We start from the raw sequence: 23,145 nt of genomic DNA, 5'->3' as shown, positions 1-23,145 counted from the left end.
CTCTGTCTGTTTCAGAAGAGCACAGGTTTTGGGTTTTTTTTAATATATACAATGTTAGGGTATATATATGATGTTAAGTGTGATAAAGAAAAGGGAGACATTTGAGTTAGCACACTACTCAAGAGTTCAGTCCCCAGCTTTGCCACTTTTAGAATGATAAGGGCAAGAACATCCTGGAAAAGGAATTTCTCCTAAGTTGAATCATTACATTTGAGCTACAGAGACCTTTACCAGGAGAAAACTTGTTGTTCAGAGCTAAGTTGCTGTATTTAACCAAAGTATTTATCAATGTTCGTGTTTCATTGAACCTGTATTCCATTTTGTAATGCGAGGAGTTTGATATTGGGATGGGAAGGTCATGGTTTGATTTGGATGTTGGACTGGGAATCAGAAGATCTGGGCTCTCTTCAGGTTGTCAGTCTTATTGTCTGACTTCTTAACAACTTTCCTTTCTTTCTATTATTTTTTAATGATGTTTTAAGGCATTTTGAGCTGATAGGTGTAGTGTTCATGTGCAGTAATGCTGACGTGAATAAGTAGGGTGATAATGTAAGAGTTTTTTACATTCTTTCTAAATATCTGCTTTCTCTTGTTCCATCCTTCTTAAAGAGCAATCCATTAATCTAGTAAAGGAGCTGTGTGATGAGGATGTGACTGAGCCTGAAGAAGCCAAGTTTGAATGCGAGATATCCATTCCTTCTGTGAAACCTCCCAAGTGGTATCTACGTGGGGAAGTCTAACAGGCTGGCAGAAACTTGATTATGCAGCAAGAAGGACAGCCCTCCCGCCCACGTGACCGCTACCGTCCAATCACCGTCTCCGCCGCCCCCACCCCTCGTGGTGCCGTGCTGTCCCGTGGTGCATTGCGCGGTGTCGGTAAGATGGCGGCCGTGAGTCTGAGGCTCGGAGACCTGGTGTGGTGAGTTCAGTGCGCTGCGCTGCGGGCGGAGCGCGGTCCGATCCGATGGAGTAGAAGGACGCTAAAGCCAAACATGGGGCAAAGCAATGGCAATGGCACCCGCAGCACGGACACCCTGCAGCCCCGCCCGGTTCCGCACCTTCATAGATGATCCCGCATCCTCCCCGCTGGGTGGGCGGGGAGGAACGAAAAGGGACGGGATGGGGATGGGATGGGATGGGATGGGATGGGATGGGATGGGATGGGATGGGATGGGATGGGGATGGGGATGGGATGGGATGGGATGGGATGGAGATGGGATGGGGATGGGATGGGGTGGGATGGGATGGGATGGGGAACGGGAGGGAATGGAAAGGAACGTAAGGGCTGTGCCGGCTATGCCGCCGCCAGAGGCCGCCCAGGCCCCGACCACCGGGGTACCACGAAGCCACGGTGGCTGCTGGGGCTGCTCCCTGCACAGCGGCTTTGCTCCCAGCTCCTGAATCCCCCGTCGTTGTGTTCCCCCATGAGCCCCTGCCCTGAGTGCTGTGCTTCAGCCTCAGTTATTGAGCCCACTGTTACTGCCTTCTCAAAGGGTTGCCCAAGGAATCAGAACAGCAGAGCTCCCATTGGGCCCAAGGCAGAGTTTTGCTGAGGGTGAAGGAAGGAGGAAGTTTCAGCCCTGGATGGACGCCGTTCTGTGCCCACAGAGGAGCTTTGTGCCCTCGATGCTGAAGCAGCACCCAGAGCTGGCGGCGGGTGCAGGACCTGAACTCAGAGCCACAAGGAAATCAGAACAGGATGCAGTCAGTGCTGATTGTCACTGCTTTGACTCGGCTTTAAGACTCTGTGCAGAGTCTCAGAAATACCCACAGAAATACCCACAGGCTGGAAAGGAACAGGGTTGGTTTTAATTGTTGTTGTTTTAAACTATCCAATCAGGCGATGCTGTTACGCCGTCATGTCGGACAGGTCCAGAAGGAGCTCATCCACATCCTCATCATCACATCAGTTTCTCCTTCCAGTTCTTCCATGAGCTCCATCATAAGCTCCTCAAGGTTGTTGTCTTCAGTGATGGCTGCTTCCCCCGCCCCTGTGCAGCTCAGCTGCTACTTTTCTGCCGCTTGTGAGGAACATGATGTAGTGTCGGATTCCTCTGGCTGTGCCATGGGGTCTGCGTGGCTTCCTGGGAGCAGCTCCAGACTTGTGGGAAGGAAGAGAACAATCTATGTGACATTTCTGAGATGTGCTTTCAGCTCTGAGGTCTGTAGTTGACCCTCCCACCCCTCACACCCACATAGGGATGGTGATTCAATTAACCTGCGGCTGCCTTTGGAGTTAAGGAAACCAGCAGGTGCCTTTTTCATCTGTTCAAGTAGAGCAGTTTGAGTCTGGCAATCAGGGGCCGAGCTTTGTAGCAGAAACACATTGCCACCCTCACTGCTTTGGCTGTAAACATGTCAAGAAATCATCCTCTGCAAAATCCTGCTTGCTGGCTGAGGTACTTTTCCCCATGAACTCAGCAGAGGTTTTGACAAAGCAGTTTCAATGATCTCAGATGACCTCTTCCTTTGTTGCATTACGCCATGACACATCTCAAACACCCCATTTCCCCCCAGTGTGAAAGAACTTAAGTCTGATGGAAAAAGGGCATTAAGGAAGAACAAGTTGTGGTCATCACCTGCTTGGAAGCTTTATGGCTTCGACGCTGAGCATGGTGTATTCGGGCGGGACTGAAGCAAGGGTCTCCTAGGAAGAAACAACACAGAGTATGAAGCACGGGTCAGAGTTTCCACAAGTACCTTGTGAGACATCTGCTGCCTTCCAGGGAAACGGAAGAGCTGTAGAACACTTGGAATTTCTGTCTTTTCTTCAAGGTTAATGTAAACCTTCCATATCCACTTCTGCTTTTGCCACTGCTCTTACCATTGGTAGTTTTTTAGCTGGGGGCTCATCTGCGTCCTCAGCAGCAGATGGATGAATTTCTGCTGCTTTTCGTTTCTGTCTCCGCGTTGGGGGGAAGGTGTTTTTCCAATCAATGGGCCTCACAGAGACCCTGCGCCCACCTAAAGTAAAAGGAAGAGAGAGCTGGTACTGTCTTGCTGTGCCTCAAGAGAGATCAAGTTCTCTTATCAGTCCCACCACCCTTCCACAAAGTTAAATACATTTGGCCAGTGGAATTACATTGCCCTGTCCGGGATTCTCAGCCATGTTTTGAACACAGTCATCTCTGTGTACCAACAACGCATACAAAGGAACAAAGAAACCCAATAGCTGCACTCAGTAATAATCCAGGGCAAGGAAAAGTCTGACAGAGAGCAATGCAAAATGACAGCACTGCTTTTCTGAGGCACCGTAACGAGTTCCTCGTGCTCACCTTTAACTCTTTTCTTGCAGGGCAATTCCCCCGCTTTTCCCTTCTCCTCCTCCAACTGTTTGCGTTTCCGTCCAGCCAGGCCATGGGAGGAAGCTGGGATGTCAACTGCAGAGAAGAGTCCCAGGAAAGAACAGTCAGATCTCAGTAGAAAAACAGTGCATCAAACCCAGGAGCCTGTTGAGTATCTGTACCTCTCTCTGTTGCCTTGTCAACCTCTGTCTGGTTCCCCAGACTTGCTGCAAGGCCGCTCTTTGGAGGAAGGCCACTGGTGTCAACTTCTGGCAGAAAGGAAACAAGGAATGATTGATGAGCGTCTCTTTGGAGGCAGGTTTGAGCACAGTCAACCACAAGCTTCACATTTTCAAGCACTGTTTGTTACATTTGCCTTCCGCTGCCCAAATGCTGTGCAGTCAGCACAGACCTGCAGTGCATCTTCCTCACTCCAGAAAAAGCCCAGCGCTGCTCTGACAGCCAAAGCACAGACGGATATTTCACTATCACGACTCTCCCCTGCCTCCCCAATGAATGGTGACATGCATCCCGCACCCGCTCAGAACTGACATTCAGAATTGAGCCTTTCATGCTTCACGCCATCGGACACTCACTGTGGCTCAGCAGTGCAGTCGGTCTGTTCCCACCACGTTCCTTCAGGTGACGAAAGGCGCAGTGTGGTTTCTGGCAGCCTCCGGGCTGGTTCTCCCAGAAGCAGGGAATCAAACTGCGCTGCTTCTGCAGAGAGAAGGAAAGGAAGGGCCATGGAAACAGGCACATCAGGTCTGCAGGGAGATGCCGCGCTCCAACAGCCATCAGAAACCATTGTGTGGAGCCTTAGCTCTGTACCCTCATTTCCTGCCCCTCCTTTCACTACTCCAAGCAGCCAGAACGAACTGCTCTGGAGAAATCCAGGATGGAGAAGGCCTGATAGGGCACAACCGAGCCCTGCTGGCAGGAGGGGAGTGCCACTCTCTCCTACCACCCAACTCCAGCAGCTTTAGGAGGCTGAGCAATGCGAGCTTTTTGCATCTGGGAAGAAAATGCTTTTGGCTCCTAATGCAAACATCTCCCGCTGTGATATACCTAAGGCACTGAATTCTCTGCCTTCTTTACCTCCTCCCAGTCCCCTCTAGAAACAGAAACCAGTAAGATTTTCACAGCAAACATATCCAGCCTGCAGAAGTGCATTCAGCCCAACCACAGCCATGAAAAGTGGTGTTGTAGACTAAGCTGGAGAGCACATCTTTAGGCAAACACTCACATCAATCCTCATGTGACGGAACTTGCAGTTTCTATTTGAGCAGCCGCCCTCCATCCACAGTCTGCAGACTCGTTCGCTCCCCAGAGCCGCTTCACAGTGGCGGAAGGGACAGCTGTCTCCCTGCAAGCACAAGGAAACCACAGGAAAATAAGAGCACGGCCTGAAATGTGTCCATGCCGTTAGCCCAGGCTGTTAGCAGCACTATGAGCCTAACATCACCAGCAGGTCTCCCCTGCTCCACCCCTTTCTCTTCAACATGAGGAAATGGAAGAAAACCCAGGCAGAAGAAAGTCAACCGTACCTTAGTGCAGGTGGAGTAGAAGTAGAAGTAGCAGTCGCCTCTTTGCTGAGACATGGTAAAATTCTTAGAGCCCGTCTGGGTTATCTCCAGAGGAATTCCCTGCTCTTGCAAAGAGACGGTTGTGCTCGGACTGCTTGGATCCCCAAAGAGTCCTCTCGGACCGGAACCCTACAGGAAGTGCCTACAAGGGAAGAATCATGAGGAATAAGCATTTTCCCAGCTTTCTTTTGATGCAGTTTGGGCTCTCGAGGAGGGCAATGCCTTGGAAGCAGCTGGTTGCAAGAACTGTGCCAGCTCTGGATCCAATGTGTGTCTAAGTGCCATGACTTCCCCAGCAAGTGCTGTTCTCCATCCCACCAGCAGTTATATACCTTGCAGCACACATTTTGTGTTCCTGCCATGAGAAGGACTCCATCATCTACCCTTGCTACAGCTGAAGTGGATGCAGTGCTACCACTCACACGTTTGAGAAACCTCCAGTTCTGGCTTACCCGGGCACAGCTGCAGTTCTCCTCCCTTCCAGCTAACACACCAGTGCAATGGCTGGGCAACACCGTCAGTGAGAGCAGGTAGCACCAGCAGCCACCACCACCGTCACTGCCAGCCGGGACGAGGGCTGACACAGCGTGTCCACACTCTGCGCAGCACTCACGGCTCTGGCACTCACTGGTGGCAGCCGCGGCCCCAGGCAGCGCTTGTGAGCTCACTGTGCTTGTGATGTCACTGCACAGCCCATGGCCCAGCTCGGCACCTGGATCTCACCAGGACTTCAGGGGGTTCTGTTAAAAATGTGCTGGATCCGGGGGTCAATAAAGCACAAGTTGCACTCCATGAAGGCTGTGCTCTCCTTCCCTTCTAATGTCTAAAACAAAGGCTGGGGACCAGCAGCAGTTCTGCAGGGCTGTAGCAGCGATGCTCAGTCACGGCTTGAAGCAGAGATTGAGCACCTGGTGGGATGGCAGGGCCAACCCAGGGCAGCTCAGGCACATGCAAACCCCTCCCAGACATCACTGAAGGGTTGGCAGTGCAGGTGAGGGTGTCTGACTGGAGATCACTGCCTGCCTGAGCCCTTCCAATGGTCAGCAGTTTTTTCCTTCCTTTCTGTGCCCACAGCTGCTGCACTCGGGCTTATCCTCACCTGCTGCAGCCCAGGACTTTGATACCCCGTTATCACTGCTGTGCTTTCCATTGCACTGCAGCATCACACAGGGCAGTAATGGCAGTTCATCATCCTCACCAAAACGTGTGACAGAATCTCACAAGGAATCAATTTCCCCTGCAAACAGCCACTCGGAAGGGCCTCCATTGAGCTGGGAGCTCCTCCCCAGCCCAGCTGTTCTGCTCAGACTCCTTCCAGCAGCCGCCCAGCACCAAACCCAGCTCACCTTATTGGCCTGGTCAGTCCGGGCTGTGCCCAGCTCACACACACGCCGCAGCGGTGCCTGCAATGGGCTCCCAAAGGATGATCTCCAACAAGGAACGCTCACAGCTCAGTGTCTGTGTGCAGCACGCTCACCAGAGCTCCAGCTCTGCTCGACAGCTGGGGGCCAAACCCTCCCAACCCAGCAATGACTGTGACCTCACACAGACCCACATCACTGCTGCTCTTTCATCATAAACACAGGCAGCCAGCACCTCCTAGATCCAATTGTAAGAGACCAACACAAGGGTCACCCAGTGGGGTTATCTGAAGTAAAGTAACAGAGAACTGAGGTGACTCTTGTCACAACACTGGGAATGGGGACCAAACCTTCAGGCCAGGTTTCTTGCAGTTAAGATTCCTCAGAGGGAGGTTTGCAGTCCCAGAGAAGCCCATGAGCTCCTCTGCACGATGCTCGGAGCAGAGCTGCCTCGTGATTCATCAGTGCTCCATTCCATAACTAAGTACATCTCAGATGAAATAATAATATTTCATGGTCACTTCTTCCTTTCTGTGAGACAAGCCTTAAATGTGTCTTTTTAAAGTCGTCGTGCACCGAATCTACAGCATGCTAGCAATATAGCTAGGTATAATGACATCACATAGAATGGAGTGTTTGCAGGGCTTAAGGCCGTGAATCACGGGTGAGATGTGATATTCCCACTGCAATGATGCTTTTAGGGCAGGTTTAAGTGCCTTCCGCTTTGTGTAACGTGGAGTCTGTAGGATGACAATAATGATTGTGGAATCACACTCATCTTTGAGCTCTAACTCACATCCACGTCAGGAGCCTTCCCAAAGATCAGGGCCTGTTTTGCCTGCCCTGCTGGGCCCAGCTCAGTGCAGGACAGGAGATGGATTTCTGCTGTCCCTGTGCTCAGACTCCACAGCCCAAGATAAGCTGCAGCTGAGATCTCACAGAGCACTCTGAGGTTTCTCTGCAGCTGTTTTCTGCTGCTGTTACACAGCACGGAATAGCTGGGACCCCCCAGGCACTGCCCTCGCACCAATAACTCCACTGTGCTCAGGATGTGCCAATGTGCTGAAGTCAAACTGTGCCATGTGGGTTTCACACAGATCGAACACAGGCTGCAGATCTGCTGGCAGCCCTCAGGAGCTCCCCTGCCCTAATCCCACTCTTGCACTCCTTCCCTTCATGCTCTTGTGGCCTTTAATAACACCGTGACACCTGACAGCCTCCTCCTGTCTGTAAGCTGTCATTTTATGCAGCCGTTTCTCTTCCGTTTATCCCCCAAACTGAAGATGTTTCCCTGCAGTGAATAAGCGATGAGGTTCTTTTCACCTCTCCTTGGACAACTTCCTTTATTGTTTTTTCGGAGCATTAGGGACTCTGAGACCCTGGAGTGTGTCCAGAGAGGAGCAATGGAGCTGAGAAGGGCCTGGAGCTCAGTGGGGTCCTATGGGGGTGACCAAGGGGACGGCAGGCAGCCAGTTTTCCCTGTTTTTCTCTCTGGATCCATCCCCGCCTCAATGGGGCCATCAAACCCTTTTGCTGCAGAACCCGCAGGCACTTCACCTTGAAGGATCATTACCTACATTGAAACTACTGTTACATGCAGGCGCACAGGAGTGCCCTGGTTTTCACAGGCTCTGGGCAGAGACGTTCAGGTCTGGAGGCGTTTGGGGCATCACTAATTGAGCTGCAAAATGAGCTTATAGCTCCTGACTCCTCCCATCCAGAAATATCGCTCCTATATCGGCCCGCGCTGCCGGAGCTCACGGGACTCGGCTCCCCGCCGCCGGGATCGGGTGGTGCGTGCGGGGCCGGGGGTCGGGCTGTGTTGTGTTGTTGTGTTGTGTTGTGTTGTGTTATGTTGTGTGTTCCCAGTGTTCCCCTGCCGCTCTCCAGCTCGGCTCGTTCCGGCCCCGCATCGTTCTGTGACTCCCCCCCCCAGCCCCTTGGCGGCTCCATACATGCACACGGCAGCAGCGCGGCCCGCGTGGCGCACACGGGGATGCCGCAGCTCCGCCCCACCCCGCCCGGCCGCAGCTCCGTCCGCTCAGCGCCGCATCTCGGTGTTGGGGCAGCGCCGCGCGGCTCATTGGGTCCCGTTGGCGGGCGGAGCGCGGCGGGTCTCGGCAGCGGCGGATTGGAACGAAGCGGATCGGAACGGAACGGAGCGGATCGACGCGGGGCGCAGCGCAGCGCTGTGGGGCCGGCATGATGCTGGAGATCCAGCTGGATGATGGCGGCGTGGGGGGGTACCCGGGCGACGACTATTGCTCGGGGTCGGTGATGTCGGAGCGGGTGTCCGGCCTGGCCAACAGCATCTACCACGAGTTCGAGCGGCTCATCCACTGCTACAACGAGGAGGTGGTGAAGGAGCTGATGCCGCTGGTGGTGACAGTGCTGGAGAACCTGGACTTGGTGCTGACCGATAACCAGGAGCACGAGGTGGAGCTGGAGCTGCTGCAGGAGGACAACGAGCAGCTGCTCACACAGTACGAGTGGGAGAAGGTGCTGCGCAAACAGGCCGAGGAGGTGAGTGAGAGCGGCCCAGCGCCAACGGGGCCCGGCATCCATCTTGTGCGCGGCACCAAGGGCCGGGGATGCAATGCGATGTGATGCGATGATATGATGCGATGCGATGTGATGATGTGATGATGTGATATGATACGATGTGATACGATGTGATGTGATGTGCTGCGGTGGTACCCGCATCGCAGGCCGCGCTCCCGGCCCCGCTCCATCCGCTCCGCGCGGCCCGTGCGGAGGGGAAGGGGAATGGCTGGGAATGACTGGGAATAGCTGGGAATGGCTCCGCGTTGCTGCGCTGCCCCGAGCTCGAACACCGGCTGCACGGGGATGACTGGAGGATTCCTGCCGGTTTCGGGTTTAAACGCGGCCCTCAGATGGTTGATGTCTTCCCTGTGCTTCCCCTGCCCTGGAGATGGTTCCCTGTCTGATCTCAGCGGCCTTTCCCTGGGCGCTGTGGGTCCCGGATCCCGGGGGCTGTGGCAGGTGCTGGGAGCGGGCGGCATCGGGGCACAGCGCCTCAGGCGGGGACAAAGGAGCCGAGCTGAGCGCGCTGCTCCGCACTGAGCGCTCGAGTCCGCCGACACCACCGGCATCTTTCTGGCCATAGGCGCAGCCGGGCGGCTCCGGCCTCCAGCAGGGCCGGTCTGCGACGTGCCAGACACATTGGTACCGCTAGAAGTGTAATGCTGCCGTGTCATCAGCGTGTCTTTGCAAAGCTGCTGGGAAAGGAATGTATGCGTCTGAATTGGCTGTGTTTTAACACTGGGAGAGTAGAGGGTTTTTTCCGTCCCAGGAGTCTTGCTCAGAGTCGGGTTTTGATTTGCTTAGATGTGGTAAATGAAATTCCTTCATGACTCCAGAGTAAAGCGCCGTGCAGTATTTCAATGGAGGTGCTCTGGGTGCTGGATGGTGAGGACGTGAGCCCAGGACATTTATCGCCCTGTACTAATGCTGGGCAATTTGGGTTGTAGCCTTAAGTTTTAAGTATGTGTTAATAAAACTTACAGCTGATCTTTTCAAATTCATATGAAGGCAGGGAGGGATTGAAAAGCAATTCCAAGTGTGGGACTTCATTCCACAAGCCGGTATTTTGTAGCTTCTGAGAATTAAATACTTGGAAATGTGCTGCTGCTGGAGAGGAGTGGGGCTTGGGGCGTAGGGTGGAACAGCCCCATGGATGGATCCTGCATCTTTGGACTCGTATCTTTCTGCTCTCAGTTTACCAGGTACAGGGGGTGCTGCTTCCTGCTGTGCCTGCTCCTGGAAGCAGATGTGGTGACAACATTTACGTCCTGCAGGGACGCTCGGACCCACAGCACGGTGCTGTTGGCAGATGTAAAATCACTCTGTCATCCTCAGGCGCATCTGAGCTGAATGGGCAAAAAAGTATCTGCATAGGGCCTTGTTAGCAGAAAGGAATAGATAATGTGCTTCTATGAGAACAAATGGGTTTTGCCCCCTGTGTAGCCTCTGCTATCAGCTCACGTGTGTGAGATACAGCTGTCATTCCCTTCCATACACCATTACCTGCAGCAGTTTCCTGTGTGCCTCTTCCTGTGCAGTGGATTACGTGTTATGGAAGTGAAAATCTCTTATGCTACAGAGAATTCTGCTGTTCGTCAGCTCATTGTAAGCAGAGAAATGCACCCCCCACCAGAGCACGCCTTGCACTTCTGTAGCAGGAGAAGCCCATCTCCGTCCCTGAGCAGCACTCGGCGCTGTGTGCTTTGCCTGTCCTGGGTCTGCAGCTTCTAGCCCCACCTTCAGTGGGGGTTCCACCTCCAGGAGCGATGTTCAATCCCTTGCTGTTGAGTTCTTTGCGTGTATCAATGATCATTTCAACAGCTGCAGCAATGCTGGGGAGCTGGAAGTCGGTGATCACAAAGTAATTTGTTCCTGTATTGCAATATCATGTCATGGGCGTCTGATTACATCGTTAGTTTATTGATGTTAAGTGAACTGAAACCAGCAGTGGATGTTGTTCTCTGGCATAAAAGTTGTGTCGTATCCTCCTGTTCCCGCTACTGCAGAACCACCAGATCTTGTTTTACATAAGCGTGCACCCATGTGCACAATGGAGCCATGTCCTGCTCCATTGGGGCAGCTTGCACAGCCTTCATTTCCCTTCCTCCGAAGCAGAGGTTTCTGTCTCCATGTTCTGCCACTCATTTCCCCAGGATGGTTGCATTCAGTATCTTTCAAAATACTCTCAGCCAAAAGCAAAGCTTTTCTGGACACTTTGACTGCAGAGTGACTCAATATTTTCCACTTGCTCTAAAATAGGGCAGCAGAAGCACCCGGACAAGAGCACTGAAGTCAGAAGTCCCTTGAAATGAAGCAGTGCAGTCAGTCTGTGATTGCAGGGCTCAGAATGTCACATTTCTTTTCCTTGACCTCCAAACCACTGAAGCTGTGGAACAGCGTCAGCTTTTCAGTATTGCCGTGTTCTTCCACCTGCTTTGCATTGTGTGAGCGCAGGGTAATGGCTGCACCTCTCCTAGAGCCCATTTAAGGGCTGACTGCTGCTGGCAAGGGTCTCTTTCTGGAGATCCCCCCTTGGTGCAGCTTTCCCATGTGAATCCGAGATCTTCTGCTCCAGGTGAGCGATCTTCTTCCTTTCCTTTATAGCACCTCTGTTGTGCCGCTCCTGTCATTGCACAGAGCTGGGGCTGCCCTGTCCCAGTGCAGAGTACAGCACTTCCCTTGTTAATCCTCATGTGGAGCCTAATGCACATCCCACTAACTCGTCAAGCTCTCACTGCAAGGCCTCCCTACACTCCAGGGAGCCAGCAGCTCCCACTATTTAGTGACATCTGCAGCTTATGCATAGGACCTTGCATAGGAATTTTCTTCCTGCTCTGTAGCGGGTGTTAGGATGGCACCCACTTGTAGGAGCACAGAACTGGGAGGGACCTGCTGACTCAGAAGCCCATTCCTCAGCACTGCAGGCGGTTGCATTACAGAAGCTGCTTCATAAATGTATCAGGCTTTGTCTTAAAGCCATTACTTAAACCTCTTGCGTCTGCTCTTCTAAAAGTGACCTCCTCCTGAATTCCACTTTCTTTTTTTTTTTAACTTGCAGCCTGTTTTTACTGGTTTGTTCTTGTGCCAGCATTGACTTTTACTCCAAGTATCTTCTGCCTCCATGAGATATCTGTGCCTTTGAAGTATTAATAGAAACCAGTCCTGCCTTTGGTCTCCATTGTGTTGGTGGCACGAGCCGAGCTCTGCTCGCTGCCTGCTGGAGGAGGGTCAGGTTGGAGTGCCTCATGGAGGGATCTGTGTGCAGCTGGTTTGGGTGACACTTGGCTGTGCCTGGTTTGATCCCTGGGCGTGTGGGGCTGCAATAGCAGGTGGCTTTCCTGGAAGGCTTCAGCATGAATTGGAGTGTTGCACTGTTCAAAATGACAATGGTAGGATTTATCTGGTGTGATCACCCTGCGTGTTCACCTGTGTGACATCCTGTTGGCTGGAGATGGCAGCACGTCTGTCTGTCTCCTCACACTGTGTTGCAGCTGACCTGGGGCTCATCTTTGCTTTGTGCTCAGCTCCCTTCTCTCAAGTCTTTTCATTGCAGTCACGATGTTTGCATGCCCTTGCCCAGTCCCAGCTCCTCTCTGACCATCAGCATCGCTTCGTTCCTCCTGTGTGATGTTTTGATTCTCTTCATGAGTGGCATCTCCCAGTCCGGTCTCATCTGCTGCACTCGAGTAGCACCTCCTGCCCTGTCAGCCCCACTTACCACAAGGCTGCCTTGAAGAGCTCTGTTAGCTGCCCGTGCTCCCTTTGTGCTCCTCTACAGTGATCCATGGTGTGCGGGGGCAGAGCTGTGTCAGGGCTGGGAAGAGCCCATCTGCCTGCCCTGGCTCTGCCATAGCACCAGGCCTGCTTCATGGAGAGCATTTAAAGGGCAGAGCATCTCATTCTTCAAAAAAAGGCTCAGATCCCTTGGAATAGGAATCCAGGAGATGGTTTTATTGATATATGCCAAAATAACAGCATTTGATTTCACAGAAGCATTTGAAGACCAATCTACAACTATAAAGTAGCTAACACATAAAAGATGTGCTTGTGAATCCTTGAAATTAGCAAGAGAAGCAAAAGCCCTTAAGGGCTGCAGTTGTCAAGGGGATGTTATTTCACTGAGGCTGTGTGCTCCTGTGCAGGTGGAGGTGTTCCTTCAGAGGAGTGTTTCTCTTTGGGGAGGATAGCAAAGATTTGAGCGTGGGGTGTAGCTCAAAGCATCTGCCCACCAGGCAGCACTGCGTCCTGCCACCAGTGGGTTCTGCCCTATTTCTTTGTCTTGGCCTCCTTAGACAGAATACTGTCAACGTAACTTCCCGAATTGCCAGTTAATTACTGCCCCAAATTGTGAGTTGGAGGCTGCACAGCCTGCATTGGCTCCCTGGCTGACAGCCTTCCTGCAGGTGGGGAGTGGAATGCGGTGTGAGTCCTTCCTGCCCTGCAGACAGCCCCCTCCTCACAGGCAGCTGTGCGTCCAGCTGTGCATCCAGCTGTGCATCCAGCTGTGCGTCCAGCTGTGCATCCAGCTGTGCATCCAGCTGTGCGTCCAGCTGTGTATCCAGCTGTGCATCCAGCTGTGCATCCTCCCTGTTCTCCCGGGCAGTGCATCCCAGCGCTGCTCTCTGCCCAGCCGCAGGGTAAGGTGACGGCTGAGCTGCTGCTGTTCCCGTCAGCATGTAATACGTGCTGCCAGCCAGCCCAGATTAAGACCTTATAATAAGATTTCTGCATATATGCACATCTAGCTCACTCTGCCTGATTTATTGTTAATATGATATGATGGTTTCTGACCGCATGCTACTATTTTTAGTCATTTTCTTCCTCTGAAAGCCAGTAATGCAGGAAGCTCAGCCATCTCCAGTGTACCGCTGCTTTGCAGAGGTATACTCGTTCTTTCACTTAAGATGATTTTGTGCTCGTTGTTTTCCATTTAACAATGAGCGTGTGAACCATGGTGCTGGTTGTAACCTTATCCTGAGATGTTAGAGACCAGTGATCCTGCTTGAAATCCAGGGAGAGGCTCCAGCAAGACTAATTTGTATGTGTACAGCAGCGTCATGTTCCATCATTACTAACTGTTTAAAATATATCTGGCTCCTATAACTGCTGGAAAATTATCCTTTGAAAGCAAGTATGAAGGGATTGGAAAAAATAGTAATGCTGTGCTCAGCTTTGCTCTCCCAGGACAAGTGGGAGTGGGCTCTTTGTTCTTCCAGTTCACCCATTGATTTCATTGTAGTGGGGTAGAAAAGAAAGGAAGATTTTCCCTTCAACATCATTTGAATTACCTGTTCCTGAGGCCTCACTTCTTGAGCCTGTCCAGGCTCCATGGCATCCCTTCCTTCTGTTCTGGTGCAGTTTGTAAACATATGTGTGGAAAATAGATAGCTGTGTGTTACTGTCAGTTAACATCTGCAATGTTGAAGTCACCCATAAGGACCACGGCAGCTGGATTTCAGGTCTCTCTCAGTTCCTTAGAGAACAGTGCCTCCATGTCCCCATGCTTGCTGGGTGGCCACTCCCACGGCACCCACTTTATTTGCTTGTCTTGACTTTCTGATGCAGGGGGAGGCACTGGCTGGGAGATTCTGATGGAGGAACAGCCAAGAAGCGTTTTGGAGCCAGACAGAGTGAGGAGCCGTTGGGTCCCTGTGCCCAGAGCTGGTGTTCGATCTCCGTAGGAGATGGAGCAGGATATTGCTGCAGTGCACTCACCTGAGATGCTCTTCTTCCCTGAGAACACTTAGAGTGGCATTAATTTTTATTGCTGCTGTCTCTGTTTCTTCTCCACGTGGTCGGCTCATTGCTAGTTTGCAGTTTGTTTGAGTACTTTGAGGCTGCAAGACAGACAGGACTAAGAAGAGCCTTAGTGTGGAATGTTTAATCTTCCAATCAGTTTCACTAAACTAAACCAAAGCAACGGTAGCAAATCCAGGAACCCTATTAAAGTTGACCTACATAGTGGGAATAAAATTGGTCTCCTGCTTTCTTTTGCTTCCTGTTTTACTGTTGAGAGTTCTGTGAATGTTTTCCTTAGAGTCAGTTAAAGTTTATTGCTACTCCAAGCACAATTCCTGCCTGGCTGGGTGGCACACGCCTGGGTGGGGAGCTGGGAAGAGATGGGCACCTTGTGCCAGGAGAGCTGCACAAGAGTGAAAGCCAAGCAAGTGAGAAGGGAGAGGGATTTAGCGCTGGGCTGTAATTGGAAGTTTGTCAACAGAGCATTAGCATGGAGTGCTTCCAGCAAACCCTGAGAGGGGGCAGAGGGAAATACTGCTTTTCTTAGCATAGCTTCAACCAGTCCAAACCAAGTGAAATGGCTTCTTTAGGCCTGTTGCTCAGTGTGGCTGTCTTGGTTAGAACTTTTTCTTTTTTACTGATGCCCAGAGAAGACTGGCCGGGATTTTCTTGCTGTGAGGTCTCATCACTCACTGCTTCCATTCTGCACCAACTGAGGCATAACTCAACTTACAGAACTGAAAAAGTAAGACTCAAGTTTTTCTTAGCAGCTCTGGAGCTGAATTTGCCATCCTTATAGAATCACCTGTCAAAGTTGCTCTGGTTTTTACCATGTAACTCTCTACCCCTTCTCTGATGTGTGCCTGAAAAAACCTCTGGTCTGAGATCTGGGAAGTGGATTGCAAAGGAGACTGTGAGGTGTGATGGTTGTGGGTTGGTTTTCCACAAGGCTTGTATGTTTCCTGCAAAATTTAGATGCAACATCATTAATAGTGGGAACTTTCTGATGTCTGAAGGAGATTTCTGACGTAGGCACTTCTAAATGCGTGACCGTAGACACAGAATTTGGCTTTTCTGACATAAAACTAACAGGAATCCAAATTCAGCCTAGCATGATAAAGGTGTTGTTGAAGATGATGGAACCGTGTTGGTTTACATAACTTGCATTGGCCAGCAGATTATATCTTAATGATACACAAAGTACATCTTTTACTTTATTTTAGAAGATAAGTATTTCTAGCTTGAGTAAATGCTGTTTTAACTTAAAGCACATAGAAATTCTTATCTCTTGCTTTTTTTGTGTGTGTACATATATATATGTATATATACGCACACATAGTATAGGAGGAGAGAAGAGGAAAAGTCAAATACGTTTAGGTCTGTTCCTCATCCTTGCTTCCTTCTCTGGTTTTTCCCTGTACAGAAGTTCATAGAGTTTGAAGATGCCCTGGAACAGCAGAAGAAAGAGCTACAAATCCAAGTGGAACACCTTGAATTTCAGACTCGACAGTTGGAGCTGAAGACCAAAAACTATGCAGATCAGAGTAAGCAAAGCTGTGCACCAGATACGATTATGTAGTTTGCTTTCCATGAGCATATACTTGCAGATATTCTTCATGTGCTGTTTTTTCTTGTTTGTTTTAATGTAGTTTGTGGAAAGCCTGAAATCTGTGGCTGTCCCTTTCTTTGGTATAAAAATCAGAGCAATCTACAGGGTGCGACATATCCACACTAGTGTAGTGCAGGTTTCATTGCTTCTCTTGCATGGAGCATGTCTAGATCTGTATGTTAGCTGATGGGTGGAATCTTTTCTTGGCAGTTTCACGGCTGGAGGAGCGTGAATCAGTAATGAAGAAAGAGTATAATGCTTTACATCAGCGTCACACAGAGGTAAGCTGTTGCCTGATTCCTTCCAAATAAACAAACTCTTATCTTACCCATAAAACCACATCAGAGAATTGGGTTTTTCATCCTGACAGTGACTAGAGCTTCAGAAACTTGAGAGCATCAACATTATCTGAAGGGAGGGTGCAAGGAGGATGAAGCCATGCTCTTTTCAGTGGTGCCCAGTGCCAGAACAAGAATCAGAGGGTGCAAACCGGAACACGGGAGGTTCTGTCTGAACATCAGATAGCACTTTTTTAAAGAAATTTTAAGGAATTGGAAGTAAATGCTGGAAAACAATATTCAAAAAACAGAAATCACAGAATATCCCAAGTTGGAAGGGACCCATAATGATCATGGAGTCCAATGGAGTCTTTTGTTTTATTCTGTTTGCCTCACGTATTTTTTCCTCTTCTCAGATGATCCAGACCTATGTGGAACACATCGAACGATCCAAGATGCAGCAGGTTGTGGGAAATAATCAAACTGAGGGCAGTGTACCTGGGAGAAGGTAGGGCCATAACCTCTCCATATAATGTTTGCCATCCAGGAACTTATCAAATGAGTGCATATTTGCAAGAGAAAGAAACCAAAGGATCTTTCCCTGTGGGCATGGATTGTACCTGAAGCTTTTTGTAATGGGTTGAGGGTGAGTTGTGGATAAGTTCTCTAAGGTTTGACAGAGAGGAGTTTTTTGTGTTCTGTTACAAAGCTTAGACTTCATTGTGCTGCTGCAGATGGACGTCTTCTGGAAAGCAACGTTGGTGTTCTCAGGTATCATGTAAAAGACTGATCCATAAAATGGATGGGGATGGAAGAGAGTGTTCATTTGTGTGTGTCTGTGTGCATGTGTGATAGCCAGCGAAACTGGAGTAGTTAAATGCATTAGCCTTTATGTAACTTCTTCCCCAGTTTCTTAAGGGAAGATTTATCTGAGTCAGTCACTCAATAGATCTACTTATGCCCATGAAAGTGCTTTGTTTTTTTCCCCTCTGTTTTCATAGCACCAAAGTGATCAGAGCCAGCCTCTGTTTAAAGGAATGGCAGTAGCAGGAAATGAAGTGCAGTATATAAAACCACTCTATTAAAACCACATATAAAAAGATAATTTCAAATGAAGAAAAGAAGAAATATTCTTCCTATTTTCTAAACATAAGGTTATTTTAGTACCTTCTGTTTAGATCCGTAACATTTAAATACTAGTGTGTCCATTAGGTTTGGGATAAAGAAAGTGGAAGGAAGTGTCAGGTCTTGAAATAAACAATATAAGCTCTCTGGAAGCTGTGGCTTCTTTTTGCTGGGTTGGAGTGCCTGGGAAGGAATTCAGATCATCAAGGTTTTGGTTGTGTATTGTAAAACAGCAGAGGAGAGAGCAAGAGAGACACAAACTGCTCCCCGATTCCTTGCAGACGTGATGTTCCTTCCCCAGCCAGTGCTTGGCCTCCTGCCCGAGCATCGTGCTGTGAGGGGAAGGTTTGGGGGTCAGCCTCTGGTTCTGTACTGGTGCCTTACTGGTGTGCACACAGGGCTGCTGGGGGGAACGGGAGTTTTGTTCACAGCTGTTGGTAACGTAACATTGTGTTAGAAGGAAGGGAGGATGCTGAAGGAAAATGGGCTCTGTAACTGCAGAACATCCATGTTTGAGACTTCTGCTGGGCTGTGTGCCTCTGCTGTCAGATGTCTCTGTACAAGCTCTTAGGCACACCCATGGTGAAGGAGAAACAGGGTGGATTAGGTCTTTGTTCAGTCCAACTCACCTCTCCCACCTACCTGAAAGGTATGAATGTTTGTAGGAAGAACAGCTGTGCTGATGTGTGCGTTTCTGTCTTGTTGCCATCTCCATGTCTCAGCTGGGAACAGGGGGAGCTGGGAATTGCTGAGCTGGCAGGGTGCAGCATTGCAGGAAGCCAAGTGTCAGTGTGTGGTCCTGTTTCTTTTGTTCTGCAGAGAGCAGCTCATCTCTCCTGCCATGGAGAATATCCAGCAGTGTTTCAGGGGCAGCAATATAGCAGTTTGAAGCAGTTATACCCTAAACTCCAGAGGCAGAGAGACTTATCTAGGCTTTCTCCTGCACAAACTCTGAAGGACAGCACAAATCTGTAGCGGATCTAAAAGGAACTGGAATAGGAACATTCTGATCTGGCTGAGTTCTTTCCATGTAGTAAGTTCTCAGTGCTGTGTTTTCTGCAGAGCAGTAAATTGGTGTCATGTCAGAGAGTGGCTTAGAAAAATAAAACTGATTACAGAATACAGTGTAACCCTTTCCCATCTGAAGGTAATGCTTTTCTAGCAGACCAGTGGAAAAATATAGAAATCTATACAAGGAAAGAAGAGCAGAAGCTGGATGGTGGCCTCTGTAGGTGAATGGAGGCAGGCATGATGGGTATGGAAAGAGAAGATATGGGGTGAGAAGAACCAGTAGGTTGTTAGGATTGTGAGAGTGTGTGTTCCTGACAGCTCCCTCAATAGGTTGTTTCTGTTTTCCTCTGCCCCAAACCAATCCTGATCACAGCTGTAATGGTTGGAGTGTGTTAGGCTGGTTGCCCCCCCACACCCCGTTCTCTGGTATGAAGGACAAACCTTGCACTGAGGATTGTCTCTGTGTTGGAGAGATGCTATTCCATGTAACGTGTTGCTAGTTCCTGGAAGAATGGGAAGAAAGAGCAGCTCTCTGTGTCTGTCACAGCCCTTGCCAGGCCTCCATCTGAATCTGTAGGAACAGCAGCTGGGAAGTGGGTCGTTTTCCTTCATTTCAAGCTTTGGGCTGTTCATGTGTGCTGTATTTGTGTATGTTTGTGCCTTTGAGGGTTGTGTGGTCCTGTGTCTGCACAGCTGCGTGTGGGTGAACACCAGCACTTGTGAGTTGGTACACTGATGTGTTTTGGGGGGGGATATGGGTGTAATCTCTCAATGTCTTCCTACATGTTTGTGAGTGCATTTGGTTACCTTCACCTGTGGATGTGCTTGGGTGTGTTTTATATGGTAGACTGTGTAAATACATATTTGCATAAGGCTGTAAATGCACCAAGGGTGCTTCCTTGTCACTTGAGAGAAGATGGTGCAAGAACTGCTGGGGGGTGTGTGTGTCTGCTGCCATCTGAGGAGGGGAATGGGTACAGTGCACACCTCCAAGTAGTATGAATAAAAGTGCATGCATTCGCTGTCTCTGATAGGGCTGCATGTTTGCATGACCTTCATTCTCTAATAGTTGTTGTTGTGGTTTTTGTTGGTTTTTTTTTGTCTTGCTTTTTGTGCAATTGCTGCTCTGTTTTGGCTGTTACGTTTGTCGCTGCAGTCATCGCCAGTCATGGAGGAAAAGGTAAATCCTACTGCTATTTGTTAATCATAGTTCTGGAGGTTGCTGTTGGGTGGTCGTGGTGTGATGCTGAAAGGTTCTGTGCTGGCCTATTTGCCCTCTTTGTGTACTGACATCTGCATTAGATTCACTCACATGGCACACTTCCCTTGGCTGGTGCAGAGGGAGCCAGCAAGCTGCTACATCAGGAAGGAGCTCATGCACCCAAAGCAGAAGGGGCAGAGGCAGGATTCCAAACCGGGATCATCCCTGTGTGATTGGACATTTGAACTTCACCTTCCAGATTACTTTAAAAAGTTGTCTTTTCTCCTTTAAATTAGAATCATCAAATCACCAAGGTTGGAAAAGATCCCCAATGATCCAAGTGTCCACCTACCACCAATATTTCCCTTCTAAACCATGCCCTGCCTACCGCATCTACACGTTTCTTGAGCACTTCCTATATGAGCACTGTCATGGTTTAATAATTTTGTAATTTTGCTATCAGTATTCCACATCATAACATCATATAAAGCATGAATAATTTTACTGAATCTGCAACTTACAGAAGAAGACTACATCTCCCAAAGAACAACACGATGGGTCACGGGACCTGGACTCTATATTAACTCTGTCGCAGAACAGACTGACGTCTTTCGAGTTCTGGCGTTCAGGGGAGTGTGTGGGAGCCTTCAGCCGTTCGCCTAGATTCACAGTAGGCCTCTCGGTTACGGGACTCATTCTCTCTCCTATTTTGCTTGATTTGTTAGCTCAATTTTCAATTTTCAATTATATTGTATTATATTGTGTTATCCGGTATTTCGATATAGTATTTAGTAAATAAGTGTGCCTCCTTAGATCGTTGCCACTGTTTTCTTTTCCTAATTAACTTTTTCCTTTCGGCCTAGGGCCCCTCCGGGGCCCACGGCCCCTGTCACAGACGCAGGTGGATTTTTAGTTCAAACTGTGACAAGCACAAAATACACCTCTTTTCTAAGCAGGGCAGGAAATGCATGTCACCAGTAACTGTCAGAATGCACATCTGACTTTGGCTGAGGCAGTGAGTTCTGCACCCTCAGCCTACAAAGAGGGCTATTGCCACCTTGCAATGATGGCAAACCTAGTAGTTCCGTTACATTTTCTAAGCTTTAAGGTCTTACAGGAGGAGCATTCTGATCCAGGTTTTGGCTACTGCAAGCCCTTATAGAGGCTTTTGCTGTTTTCCTCACAACATGAGGTGGAACTAACCAAGTGCTCAGAGTCCCCCTGGACCAGAAGGACGTGGGTGTATGAAAGTCACTCCAAAGGGCTGTAGTCAGCACTGAAAATTTATAGCAACCCTGAGGATATTCTGAACTACTCTGGGGACTGGTAACACCAACATCAGGACTGTGAAACTGAAGTTATCTTTCCTGCAGTTTTTCCTTGATGGGGCACAGAAAGCAGCCATTCCAAGCAGGAGCCATGCTGGCACAGCGGTGCAGTGCGCCGTGTCAGCTGGACAGTGCTCAGAATGGAAAGGCTGAGCATTGGTCTCTTCCGTTAGACATTTTGCTTTCACTTTGTAAATGAACTCTTTTCTGCCCCTGCCATGTCAGTGTGTTTGAGTCAGTCCTGGGGCAGCCTCAGATGCAGCTGCAGTTGTTTTTCACCCGTGGTCACAGATCACAGGATCACAGAACAGGTTGGGTTGAAGGGACTGCTGGAGGCTGCCGGTCCCACTGTGTGATGGTGGTAGCTGAGCTGAGTCTTGGTGAAATGATTGCTGTGTCCAGGAGCAGTGCTGTACTGGGCTGGCATGGAGCCTGATGGAGCAGGGAAGCAGATCGGTGTCTTGCAAGGAGGTGTTGACTGCTGCCCTGTTTCTGGAGTGTTCATGCTGACAAGCTACTTTCTTTTTTGAGTTTCCACCTCACTGCTTGCTCTACATTTTCTCCCACTGGAACTTGGTCCCCAAATCTGTGCCAGCTTCCATATTGAGAATCAAATCCACAGCTTGCTAGTCACCTGCACTTGCCAGAAAGGAGAGTGATAAAGAAAAAGTAATACAGACATCTGGCTTTATGAGTGATGCATTTATTTATAAGTTTGTATAAATTCTGAATTTTGAGAAGACTGTAGTTGGATATGGAGGAGGAATCACAGAATGCAAGTATTACTTCTCTTGCTTAGTATTAGAAGTGATCCAAAACCCACTGATTTCTGCTGTTGGTGCAAACCAGGTTTGGGGTGGAATGTGCAGAAGTGGCGTGTAGGTGACTCACTTCAGCCTCTTTCTTCGTTCAATGATGCCCATTTTGTTGTGGGATTGTCTGCTGTGGCGTTTTCCCACGGTGCACCCATTTCTCAAAGGACACATTGGTTTGAATTTGCTCGGTTTCTTTGCACTTTTGCTTTTCCTTCAAACACTGCATGGGGGTGCTGATGTCAGTTGTGCCTGTCCTGGTCACTTGACCCCCTTTGACTTTCTAGGCAGATGGTTGGCTCTACCTGTAGACACTCTGGGTCTGAACAAACAGCACCATGGAGCTGTGGGTTTGGGAATCCACACAACTGCTAAGCTGGGGCAAGGAGTGCGGTTCAGTTTCTAATGACTAACATTTTGCATGAGCTACTGTGCTGTTTCTTTTGTGTATGAAGCTCGTAAACAGCTAACAGATTGGCTTTCCCTCTCTCTCTGTTTCTCTGTTTAGCAGGAAGGAGCGTCCTAACTCTCTGAATGTCTTCCCCCTCGCGGATGGCATGGTACGTGGGCAGATAGGGGCCAAGATCGTCCCAACACTGGACCACTGGCACCTGAGTGGCCTCGGGCAGCTGCAGTCCAACTCCAGCTACAAGGTTTTACAGACCATCACAGAGCAAGGGTTTCCCACTCTGCCACTGTCAATAGCATCCATGTTTTCATTAAGGTGGAGGTTAACCTGTGTCCATAACCCTTTGCAGCCTCTTCCTGCTGTGAGTTTACTCTTGTGGTGGCTGTGATGAGGTGGGAGGATGTCCCATCGCAGATCTGGTGTACAGTGTGGGATGGATTTATAAGGCTCCTCATGCTTGTTACCCCCTTGTCTCAGTGTTAATCTCTTGGCTGGCCCTAAGTTGAAAAGAGTATATGTGAGGACAGTTAGAAATATAGTGAAGATAAAATCCTTACCTTTTTTAGCTTATTTGTGAGAGGAAATGATGGAACCTGCCTCCTCTCTTTCCCTCTCTAAGAGCAAAGCTTTTGCTCCTCAGATGGGGCTAGAAGTAGAGTTACTCTTGCTCTTCAGCAGTTATTCTTTTTGTCTTACCACTCTTCTGGCCTTCCTATTTTCAGCTAAAAGGGGTACTAAACATCTGACTGCCCAAGTCCTGCACTGTGCTTTTAAAGCTCTTCACTTCCTCACACATCTGGTCTGCAGCTCTAGTCTTGTGCTGTGTATATCCAGTACGCCTGTCACATTCAGTGCACT

At 49.5% G+C, this 23,145-nt stretch overlaps 1 protein-coding gene and 1 long non-coding RNA gene across 2 annotated transcripts; one reads left to right on the top strand and one right to left on the bottom strand.

Moving 5' to 3' along the window:
• Positions 1-2,876: 2,876 nt before the first annotated feature.
• LOC146754837 (uncharacterized) lies at positions 2,877-3,553 on the bottom strand. The gene is made up of 3 exons (XR_014938497.1): positions 3,467-3,553; positions 3,276-3,380; positions 2,877-2,964 (listed from the first exon to the last, which is right to left on the bottom strand). It is a non-coding gene; the product is annotated as an uncharacterized LOC146754837 (long non-coding RNA).
• A 4,818-nt stretch (positions 3,554-8,371) lies between these two features.
• On the top strand, positions 8,372-23,145 carry LOC146754836 (C-Jun-amino-terminal kinase-interacting protein 3-like). Its single transcript, XM_085526699.1, has 5 exons — positions 8,372-8,754; positions 15,938-16,058; positions 16,334-16,404; positions 16,818-16,909; positions 22,387-23,145. The coding sequence occupies exons 1-5, from the start codon at positions 8,434-8,436 to the stop codon at positions 22,673-22,675; spliced, it is 894 nt and encodes a 297-aa protein (XP_085382825.1). The 5' UTR covers positions 8,372-8,433; the 3' UTR covers positions 22,676-23,145.

This window comes from Coturnix japonica, chromosome 37 (genome assembly GCF_054131305.1).
Source record: "Coturnix japonica strain WE chromosome 37, WE-NBRP24, whole genome shotgun sequence".
In the NCBI taxonomy this organism is placed as follows: domain Eukaryota; kingdom Metazoa; phylum Chordata; class Aves; order Galliformes; family Phasianidae; genus Coturnix; species Coturnix japonica.
This window is presented reverse-complemented; position numbering and strand designations above follow the sequence as displayed.

What these genes read in the sequence shown, in the direction of transcription:
- LOC146754836 (XM_085526699.1), top strand. Translation starts at nt 8,434, where the DNA reads ATGATGCTGGAGATCCAGCTGGATGATGGCGGCGTGGGGGGGTACCCG. An exon ending in TGCGCAAACAGGCCGAGGAG is followed by an intron (nt 8,755 to 15,937) that starts GTGAGTGAGAGC and finishes TTCCCTGTACAG; the next exon opens with AAGTTCATAGAGTTTGAAGA. An exon ending in TACATCAGCGTCACACAGAG is followed by an intron (nt 16,405 to 16,817) that starts GTAAGCTGTTGC and finishes TCCTCTTCTCAG; the next exon opens with ATGATCCAGACCTATGTGGA.